Source organism: Micropterus salmoides, unplaced genomic scaffold (genome assembly GCF_014851395.1).
Source record: "Micropterus salmoides isolate LMB-PRFRI ecotype aquatic unplaced genomic scaffold, ASM1485139v1 Ms_hic_scaffold_14, whole genome shotgun sequence".
Lineage (NCBI taxonomy): Eukaryota > Metazoa > Chordata > Actinopteri > Centrarchiformes > Centrarchidae > Micropterus > Micropterus salmoides.
Window position 1 is genome coordinate 18,940,545 of NW_024040485.1, and position 11,983 is coordinate 18,952,527.

General features: G+C 38.2%; 1 protein-coding gene across 1 annotated transcript; it reads left to right on the forward strand.

Annotated features, from left to right (window-relative positions):
- Positions 1-1,606: 1,606 nt before the first annotated feature.
- fndc7a (fibronectin type III domain containing 7a) lies at positions 1,607-11,757 on the forward strand. Its single transcript, XM_038719380.1, has 13 exons — positions 1,607-1,663; positions 2,129-2,147; positions 2,345-2,602; positions 4,492-4,752; positions 5,338-5,595; positions 5,748-6,002; positions 6,612-6,866; positions 8,377-8,634; positions 9,245-9,502; positions 9,592-9,846; positions 10,714-10,977; positions 11,110-11,139; positions 11,726-11,757. The coding sequence occupies exons 1-13, from the start codon at positions 1,607-1,609 to the stop codon at positions 11,755-11,757; spliced, it is 2,460 nt and encodes an 819-aa protein (XP_038575308.1).
- The last annotated feature ends 226 nt before the right edge of the window (positions 11,758-11,983 follow it).

The following is an 11,983-nucleotide window of genomic DNA, read 5'->3' on the forward strand; positions in this document are numbered from 1 at the left end:
TTTGTTCAGTTTGAAGCAATAAATCATCATTATTGCTGAAACCTAGTTTCATTTGTTTGTTCAAAATAAACATGATTACATAACACATAAATATACATACATAGGCTACATACATAATAGTGGTGGAAGAAGTACTATTGGTGATAATTAATATTGAATTTCACACCTGTATCCTCTGTGAACTCCACAGTGATGAATCTTATTTCATATTTTATCTTAACCTATGATAATCTACGTAACTTATTTGTTAAATTTTGTATTAAACGTTACTAATTTCTTGTAATTATATTTAATTATTTCAATTGAGTTGATGTTATTTAATTATCTAATTATTTTATATTTTTATATACAATTTTATCAAATTAATTTAATAATTATAATTCAATCTTTTTGATAAAATTTAAAATTACTTATCATCAAATAAATGTAAGTATTACATTGTGTCGTTTGACACACTACAGAAAATAAAGAGTGTGGAGAAATGCGGGAGACTCCTAACTTGGCGGTAAATATCCTTCTTTTTTGTTGTGTCTGAAAGAGAAGAAAATCTGACACTGTTACTTTTTGTTCTTTAAACTTTTGGGAAAATGGTGATTATCTCATCTGTGTCAAATTAGATTCGATCTCTTCCCTCCTTTTGACCTTTATGCACAAAAGAGTTTGTCCATAGCTGGTCGATCCTCCCAGCCCCCACCCACTTCATAATACGCAGATACTCGGCCACTGGGGAAGAATGGTTATTGTTGTAAGCTTGCCTTGCCTTTGTCACTGTAACTGTTACTATTTGCAAGTACACTCATTCTATGTATGTTGTATGTGGTTACATAAACCAGCTTGTTTATGCTAGTTTGATTTGTTTGTCAGCATTGTGGTGTAGTGAAACTGACCTCAATTGACTCTGCATCTATATCAGAGAAAACAAACACATATGTTGTATAGACCACATCCCAGGGCACTTCAGCAACTGTCTTAGTTAAAATACTATCAATTGCAGATGCTATACTATCTACTGTATATGCTACACTAAATCTTGTGTTGATAGATGTGTGTTTCTTCAGGCATTGAAAAATTTAGGACAAAATGACTTACTGCTTTCAAAAAGAGGTTTCACACGATACAATGGATTTGGAAACCATGAGAAATCAAATTGTTAGGAAACCTTAAACAGGCCAAAAAACTTCCTTTCAGACACACCAAGCAATAGAAATAGATCATCACTTGTATCAAGTAATCTTTTTGTGTTAGGTGTGGGGTTGCATATTTCTCAACAGGGATATCAGAGTGGTACCTTTGGTTTCTCATGGTTGCATTTATAATTGCAATAATCTACATCCTCATCTAACAAAGGTGAGCTTCCTCCTCTCGCTCTGATAGGCCACCCAAGCACCCCTGAGGGGAGGAGATACAGCATTTGGACTCTTTAGGTATTCGCTGAAACAATAAGGGACCTGTCGCTTCATCTGAGAACAGAGCGAGAGGGAGGGAGAGAGAGACACAGAAAAAAAAGAAATAAGTCACAATTAATCCTGAGCAGTTTCCCTGAAGTTGTTTTGAGAAACAGCTTCATACATCTTGCCTTCAGGCTCAGCAGGAAAAAGCTGCAGGCATGCGGAAAACACAGTTAAAGATTCTTAAACTTTTGCTTTTATTGACCTTCACAGAGGTAAGAGATAATCATTTTCTCTCTGTGCACTGGTTTTCTATTCAAATAACTATTTTAACATCATCAGTGTTCAGTAGCTGACATTGATATAGTGCACATTTTATATATCCAGATAAATAACAGTGGGAGGACTTTTGAAACACACAGGCTCTTTTGAGTGTCACTGCTTTCAACAAGTGTGTGTGGCATGCCCAACCTTAGCTCAATAGACAAATTCATTCCGACCTGAAAGAAATACCTGCACTGACCAGTCCTGAAATCTGTGTTGAGTGAGGGTAATGTGCAGCCTGCTGCCTCTGATGCTCCAGGAATATGATACAGGGCATAATTTGTCTCAGGATATAATGTGAAATACCAATAGCTTGCTACCCTTGGAATGATGTCCTTGTCATGAAAACGCTGTATTTACTGTCATTTATCATCAAGTTATTTCCTTGTTAACGTGCCATGTTTTGTCATTTTCAGATGTGTGCTGCTCAAAATGGTAAATTATCTTCTTTTACATTTACATTTAGACACTTCCCAAACAAATAATTTGAAATGGAAATTTCTTTGAAAAGTCCCCCCCCCCCAAAAAATCAGATTATGGCACCAATATTATTCTATTTTTTATCATATTTTAATGGCATCAGGCAATTTATTTTTTGAATGTCTCATTCTTTTCTTCTCTATCTACTTCAGGCATCACTTTGTCAGTATTTACCGTCACATCTAAGAGTATGACGGTGCAGTGGAGTGGCCAAACTGGTGCCAGCTCCTACAAGATCACAGCAACACCCAAGAACTCTCCAAAACAATCCGTCTTTGCTCAGTTCGGTGGCAGCACCGTGATGGGCTCAGTCAACTCCCTGTCGCCAAACACAGTTTACACCATGCAGCTAGAAGCTATGGACAATGCACTCAATGTCCTCAGCAGCGCAGAGACAGAGGAGACAACAGGTCAGTAACAGCAGCAAGGACAGGTAAAGGAGGAAACTGACTCCATGAAGACATAAATTTGGCTGCACCTGACAGCACTTCATGTATCTCACGTTTCTACAGTAGTAGAAGTCCTCAGATTCTTTACTTACGTAGAAGTAGCAATTTATGTGTAAATACTCCACTACAAGTGAAAATCTTGCATTCAAAGTGTTACTTAAGTAAACACACCTCTGTATTATAATCTTAATGTACTTAAAGTATCAAAAGTAAAAGTACTCGTTAAGGAGGCAGAAAGGCCTCAATAAATGTCATTTTTTAATATGTTATTAGATTTGTATATTGATAATTATCAGTGTTGGAAGTAGCATTTTGATCTTTCAGCTGGTTGAGGTGGAACTTATTTTAACTACTTACATCAAGTAGTTAATGTAAAGCGATACGTCATGTTTTTTTAGCTTAAATTATTATTGATTGAATGAAAATTAATCTGTCAACCAATAATCGTTTAAGCTCTAAAAAATATGATGTATTGCCAACCATCCACTGGCCCCCGTGGTATGAACTGAATAACCTTGGGTTTTGGATGGTTGGTTATCAACTTGGGCTCTGGGAAACTGTTCTCACTTATTTCAAAGTTTAACAGACCAAACAATTAAGCGACATGGAAAACCAAGTTAGATGCACCCCTAATTATAAGATTTTCTCATATTTTGCATATCTTAATCTGTAAAGAGACTTGTGGACATATCATAAATGTAGTGGAGTAAAAAGTACAACATTTCTTTCTTAACCCTTAAGAGTTCCTGGGTACATTTTGTGCCATTCAGTTTTTTATTTTCAAACCATTTTGGCTGTGTCGAATATACACTTAACAAAATTATAAACGCAACACTTTTATTTTTGCCCCCATTCATCATGAGTTGAACTCAAGATCTAAGACTTTCTCTATATGCACAAAAGGCCTATTTCTCTCAAATATTGTTGAAAAGAAATCTGTCAAAATCTGTGTTAGTGAGCACTTCTCATTTGCCGAGATAATCCATCCACCTCATAGGTGTGGCATATCAGGATGCTGATCAGACAGCATGGGTATTGCACAGGTGTGCCTTAGGCTGGCCACAATAAAAGGCCACTCGAAAATGTGCCCGAATGGCACCAACAACCATGCCACGTTCTAAGTCACTTAAATCTCCTTTCTTCCCCATTCTGATGCTCGGTTTGAACTTCAGCAAGTTGTCTCGACCACGTCTACATGCCTAAATGCATTAAGTTGCTGCCATGTTATTGGCTGATCAACTATTTGTGTTGATAAACAATTGAACAGGTGTACCTATTAGTGTAAGTATGAGCAGTAACTTAGTGTGGGAGTAGTTATTTCGGAGATGGCAAGACAGCACACAGGACGATCTGTAAATGATTATATATCATTATAAGCTAAGATTATGAACTTGAATGAAAATAACAATGCAAATACTCTTTGAATTGTATTTTATGGAAATTATTATTATTTTTTTTTTCAATAAAAAAAAACAGTGGAGATATGGCATTTAAAGTGTTAAAATCCCAAAAATATAATTAATGTATGATATGTATATTTCAGGCTTAAGTAGCTTAAGAGGACTGACTCTTATAATATAAAATATTAATTTATGATATTTTTACAGCATTTTTTGTCATTAGGGACAAATGTGTAATTTTTTTAAGGGACTCTTAGGGGTTTCTTAAATGTTGTAGATTTGAAGCATCATAAGAAGAAACTGCTCAAAAAAGTAAACAGTATTTCAGCAAAGTAGTAGAGTAGGTGTACTTTGTTACATTCCACCAATACATTTACAAACTATTATTATATAATAAAAAAACAGAGAAATAGTCCTCTGTCTAATTTGATTCCATCATTTATTCTCCAGCTCCTGACGTCCCAAGCATTAAACAGGCCTACTCCAAACACAGCGACAGCATCACTGTGGAGTTCACAGAGGTTTCAGGGGCAACTAGCTACATCCTGAGGGCAGAGTCGGAGGTTGGTAATTTCTTCTCTGAGACCGTGGTGACCGGCTCCCCGGGTACTGTGGTGCAGCTCCAGCCCTACACAGTCTACAGCATGAGTGTCATGTCTGTCAACTCTGGGGGGAGGAGTCAGCCCTCATACCCCGTCAATGCTCGAACAGGTATGGAAAAAAAGTGTAATGCTAGAGTCTTAAATACACTTTATACTGTGGCTGCAGAATTTCAGAGAGTGATAGATGATTGAAACCTTCATGTAACAACACTCATTAACACCACATATTTGTGATTTTTACCATGAAGACTTAGAGTATTATTACTAATATTCTGTAACAACACTACACATCACAGGAAGTTTACTCTCAAGATGGTAATCAGTGTATAAAGAGTGAAATGCAACCTGGCTGTTGTTCCTGTTGGACAATAGCTTTTTATCACACTCCGCCGGCGATAACAGTGTGTCATTTCACCATCCATTGTCACAGAGTATCTACCTTTTGCATCCAACGCAGGAGGGTGGAAACTGTATCCACCCCTCTGCACTGTACTGTTCTCATAATATGAAAAGCAAAACCATGAGAACTAGGTTCTCTCCATTCCTGCAGGAGAAGTGACTGTAACATAATCACATAAGGGACACATAAGCAAAATTGTTTCTATTTCACACCAAGTTAACTAATCTGTGTGTTTGTCCATTTTAATTCTTTTCTCATTATCCCTCATTACTCTCTACCTGCACCTGCTTGTAGTGATAAAGGCACCCACATTGAACACCACCTCCCCTAACAATGGCACCATCATTGTGACTTGGACCCCGGTTGAGCACGCCGTCCTCTACACGCTCTGCCTTATCCAAGAGGGCTCCAGCTCCCGCTTCAAACTGAACACCACTGACACCACAGTGACCTTTAATAACCTTGAAGCAGGGACTAACTACTTTATCAAGGGCACAGCCTGGGACTCTGATGGTCGAGCTGGAGACGACCTCACTGTCAGTCAGATCACACGTAAGCATAATAAGAATTAGGTTGATGAGAATGTGAAAGAAAACCTACAGTAGACCAATTTTTACTTATAATGCACAAACCCAATAGGTAAGTTGGCGGTAACATGAATGTAGGTGATCTTGTTACTAATTTACTTCCGGTTTCATTTCCAGGTCCTGGCAGCCCAGATGTGACCCTCGTCCAGGTGACTCAGGGTCGATCTCTTGGTGTTGCTGTGTACTGGGAGTTAGCGCAAGGAGCTGACAACTACATAGCTTGGACCACTAATGGCCAAAACTGTACTTCAGCAGCTAATAGTAACTGTTTTATTGCACCTGTGGAGTGTGGCCAGAACCACTCTGTCTCTGTCATAGCTTTTAACCAAGCAGGTCCCAGCAGACCCTCGCAACCAATAGACTACATTACATGTGGGTATATCACACACAACTACAGCCACATATCAGACACAAAATCCTACATGTTAAAACAGTTTGACATTGTGGGAATTACGAAAATATATAGTCAATATGAAGCTATAGCCAGCACCCGGTTAGCTTAGCTTAGCACAAAATCTGGAATCAGATGGAAACAGCTAGCCTGGTTCATATTCAACTAAATTTACCAGCACCTCTAAAACTCACAACAAATTATATCCTGTTAGTTTAATCACAAAAGTGAACGCTCCTGGCTAAGAAATACTCACCATAACTTAATATAAAACTACAATGTGTAATTTGTACATTTAGATTTTTGTACAGATTAAACAAACTAGAACATGTAATTTGGTGTGGTTTAGAGGTGCTGTTAGATAGATTTTGTTACTTTTGACCAGAGCCAGTTTCCAGTCATTATGATAAGCTAAGCTAACCATCTCCTAGCAGTAACTTCATATTTACCATACAGAAATGAGAGTGGTATCAATCTTCTCATCTAACTCTCAGCAAGAAATCAAAAAAGGATATTTCACAAAATGTCAAACCATTCCTTAAAAAAGTGATGTCCATTTTAATTTTTTTCTTAACCTCTGTCTGTGACAGATCCCTGTCCCCCAGAGAACATCTGGGTGGAGGAATCCAAAGCAGGCAACTGCTCTGTGGTGTGGGATAAGGTGCCACTGGTGGAGTTCTACATGGCCTTCATAAAGAGGGACGACGGGACAGAGAAGTCATGTAACACCACTGGAACCACTTGCCCATTTTTCTGCATGTGTGGCTACACCTACCTCACCACTGTCTTCCCCTACAACCAGGCCGGCTCCAGCCCTGTCGCTCCTGTTCGCAATTACACCACCAGTAGGACCAGACACACCACCAATACATGTTTTTGTTATCAAATCAAAGGATCATACTAGTGGTTTTGTATGTTTTAGCCTTATAACTTCACATCGTGTGTACTTTCCGTTACAACCAACAATTATCGAAAGTAACATAACACTACATTTAAGTGTCGTTGTCTTTTTTATTAGTAGAACACACGCTGTGAGTGGCGTTGCACTGCCACATGAAAATTAAGTTGCAGGTCATGAAACTTGCTTTAGATATGGGCTTGGTTCAGACCAATAAACATTAAGTCTGACATATTGAGTTGACAAAGAAATCCTTTTGTCATGTGCTAATCCACTCATCCAGAAAGACCGTTAAACTAACCTTCCCAGCACCATTTTAAGAAACACCTCAAATCCACATTATACGGAAGCCTTGAGCAGCAATACATTTATACATTTTATTTACTCTGTTAACCAGTGATAACGGGATCATTTTCTTGAGATCTCGAGATAAAGAAACTCTGTTTTCCCGAGATAATGACATAATTAATCATGATTATGACATAATTAATCATAATTATTAATTATAGATCTCAAGAAAACAAAACGATAGTGTAGTACAGGTGTTGGCAAGTAAATTTGGCATCAATTTTAGAACGCAGGACTCTCAATATAAGGGTTGTGTGTTTGTTCCCCACTCGCTTTTACATTGAGCATACCATGCTCTACTGACTGAGCTAACCAGTGACACTGACAATCAAATTATCCTTAAAAAATTTGCCTGATGCCAAACATACTTGTGGACTCATGTATTACACTATTGTTTTGTTTTCTCAATATCTTGAATTAATTATGTCATTATATCCCAATATGTTATTTCGAGATAATGATGCAAGATCTTGAGAAAACAAATTAAATTAACTTTTTGTCAAGGGAAAATGAAGTAAATAAAATGTATGAATGTTTGGCCACTTGGGGCTTCTGTAACATTATCCTTTTCATACCCTACTTCTTTTGGTTTGATTTCCTGACATCACTGCTCATGGCTGCAAGGATTTTTGGGAACTGGCTGACAGCTTTCCTGATTACTCCACAATGTCATTGTTGTAAAACTATGCATGCAAAAGTATTTTGATATGCCATGACGGGAAAACCACAGGTGTAAGTAATACCATTTAATTACTGTATTCCATTTAAGTGTGCTACTTCTTTCATAATATCATTTTCATGGTATTAAGCACACTGGCATGGCATTCCAGGACACATGAAACTTAGCCCATATTCTTATTTACACCTGTGCCTTTTGTGATTTGCTATAAAAAAGTAGCGAATGCTCACAACTGTATACAATACAAACATATATTTGAGGGGAAAAAAGCAAAGTGATGGACCACCTAAGTATCAAGTACCCGCAAGTTGACTGCCAAAAAGGTAGAACATAATTTTAAAACATGTAAAACCATCAGTATGGTCCTTTGCACAATGTTGATTATGATTCTCACATATTTTTGCATTTGTTCTTCCCGCCACTCCCCCAGTTCCTTGTTGCCCACAGGATGTTACCATAAACCTAGTTTCTACAGAGACCCTGGAGATCATGTGGTCACCAGTCAAAGGGGCCGAGTTATATGAGACAACAGCAGCACAGACTAATGATGTCATCCACTGTAATGACACGGCACCCGTGTGTGCGCTGTCTGATTTGAAGTGCAACACAGCTTATTCTGTGACTGTCACACCATGCAGCGACTTACGAGGATGCAACCTTACCTGCACACCACAAACACGTGAGACAGGTATTGATACACAAGGTTTGATGAAGAATGACATATCACATCATAAATACACATTTATCCACATACACACAAGCGAGTGAAGGCTGGGAATCCTTTGAGATTAAATATCAAACATGTGACGTTTTGGGAAACATGCCTTGTTGCTTTCTTTCTAAAAACTCTTATGTCTGTATGATAAATATGAAACTATAGCCAACAGCTGGTTAGCTTAGCTTATAGTACAAACAGCTAGCCTGGCTGTGTCCAAACGGAACAAAATCTAATACCAATGTGTCGTTTTTTAATTTTTATTTTGTATGTCTTAAACAACTAAGATGTGATGTGTTTATCACTGAGCTTTAAAGGTGTCAGTAGGTGGATTTTGTTACCTTTAGAAAAAGACAGACTAGCTGTTTCCAGTTTTTTGTGCTAAGGTAAGTTAACAAGCTGCTGATGGTAGCTTCATATTTACCAAACTGACACTGACAATATTCTCATGTATCTCTTTGCAAGAAGGTGAATCATCATATTTCCCAAAATGTTAAACTAATTAAAATTAAAGTCTCACTCTGTGGCATGAACGTGTGTGTTCATTGTATGAAAAGTCAATTTCATGTCTGTTGTGCTGCAGCTCCGTGTGCCCCGGAGATCCTGAGTATGACACAAACCAACAGCTCCATATACCGTGTCCTCTTCACTACCCCCAACACCCTCAACACAAATTATACCATCACTGCCATTGGACGCTATGACATACACACTTGCAACGCGAGAAATAACTCCTGTGAGCTCACACAGCTGCCCTGTGGGTCAACCTATGAGGTCACGGCAGTGGCCACCACATCTGTGGGGAGAAGTCTACCTGGATACAGTAAACCTTTGGAAACAGGTATGATCAAGTCATACCAAGTAAAAATATTCTTATTATACATGGATACACACAAGTATTGATTATTGTTCTGCATTTTACTCACCCAGGTCCTTGCTGCCCCGTGTCTATTAATGTCACCCAGGTCACCCAGGCTATGACCAACGTGACCTGGGCACCTGGTGGAGGAGCTCGCTCCTACATCACCACCCTGATGTCCTCACGCGGCTACGCCAAGTGTCACACCCTGGACACCCACTGCCTGATGGGATGCATCACCTGTGGCACCACCTACAGCGTCATCCTGGAAGCCATCAGCAGCACAGGATACAAGTCAGAGTGCAGATATCGTGGATTCTCATCAAGTGAGGATACATACATACATGTACACACACACAAAAATATACATACAGGTGCCTATTTGAGAGTGTGAGGTGAGGGGTGAATGATAAGGTGGGACAATTGATGTAAAACGATATGTTTCTGTAACTTTAAGGGATCAGAACAGTGGTTTGGAATAATTGAGCAGAAATTCACACGTACCTGCAAACATATTGTCCAAAGAACGTAGAGCTGAAAATTTAAACTTAGTTGGCTGAAAGAAAAACAAGTTGCAAACATTTTAATAATCAATTTATTGTTAAAGTCATGTATGAAGCGTAAATGCCAAACAGTCCTCGTTCTAGCTTCTTAAATGTGAAGATTGGCTACTTTAAATTTAATATCTATCTGGGAACTTTCCCTATTTTTCCCTGTTTCCTAAACAAAACAGTTAATGTGATAATGTTGCACAGTGTTGTATTGTTTAGTGTATATTTATATCAACATTAACATTTCTCGTTTTATTGCTTTGAATGTTGTGTATTGCATGATTCACTGTAGTATGTTTTTAGTAACTTAGTAACTGACTAGTTAGCATAATGATGTCCTGTATTGTATTTTCACTAATATTATGTTCTCTTTTTATTATTGATCTGCTTGCTTATGAAAGATTTCAATAATCTTTCTTAATTATAATTTAATCTGGTTTAATCTGGTTTATTTAATAATGGAAAGAATCATTAGCTGCAGCACTACATAAATCTAGGGAAATCAACACATACATAGGACTAAAACTAGTTTTGGAAACAGTCAGTGGTGATGTAGTTTGTAGTTAATGGTCTAAAACATCCACAACCACCAGTATGGTCCTTGACATGGACACCAAAAAACTTATCCTCTCATTATGGCAGGTGCCTGTTGTCCAACAAATGTCAAGCTCTATCGCAGGGCCAACCAGTCCCTCAGGGTGTACTGGCTCTCTTTGGGCCCTCAGATTCAGAACCACACAGTAGAGCTGTATGGGACAGGAGCCAACTACTCCTGTATCGCAGCTCCCGGCAACATGTACTGTGATATCCAGGAGGAAACATGTGGGGACGTCTACACAGTAGTGGCCACACCAGTTGGACAAAATGGGATCAAAGTCAGCTTTTGTCAACCCAGGACATACTCGGGTGAGTCATAGAGCAGATGGAATGTCTTTACTCTGAAATAATTAAAAGCATACATTTTCATTTGTTCTTATAGTATGTGTATGATTTTTGGTAACAGCTGCATTAATGTGTTTATTTTTGTCATATTCTCAGTTCCCTGCCCAGGAATTAATATTGGCATGGGTAAGTTTCCTCTAAACCAGTGGTTCTCAAAGTGGGGTTCGGGGACCCCAGTGAGGGGGCTCCAGGGGGTCCCCAGCAAAAAGATGAATCATTTATTTTCACTAAACATTCCATCCATAAGTAACACAATGAAAAAACTGTATGACTATTTCGGTGATGGTTTGTATACACTATCTGTAATAAAAAATATAAAGAAAAGAATCCTTTCAGATGGGAGACCGTGGGACAAAATCTTATCATTATCAATTTGTGTCAGTTTAGAGGTCCTTGACAAGAAAAAGTTTGAGAACCACTGCTCTAAACTGTAAACATTTTGTTTTGCAGTAGTTTAAGGAATAATTTGACCTTTTGTTAAATAAACTTATTTGTATCTTGACAAGAGTTAGACAAGAAGATTGATTCTACTCCAATTGAATTTCCAGTCATTATGCTAAGCTAATCTAAGCTAACCAGCTGTAGCTTCACATTTACCGTACCAACATGAGAATGATATCGATCTTCTCATCTAACTCTTGGCAAGAAAGCCAATAAGAATATTTACACCAAAAATACACCATCGGAATCTCATGTCTCTGTCCTTCTTTAGTGATCTCTCGCGGAAAACGAAGTGTGGATTAATTGTGGTAAGTTTATTGTTATTATTGTTATTACTGTGTTATGCTTCCTACAGATAAAAGAAGCAGAGAGAGAGAGAGCATATAGACCAGCACAGGTGAGGCTGATCTCTATCTGTTTTTACCTCTGGGACTATAAAAATGGAAAGAAGAATGGGAGGAATGTGACACGGAAATCTTTTTGCCTGTGATGAGTGGCTCCAAAGTGATAGATATTTAACAGCCCCAGA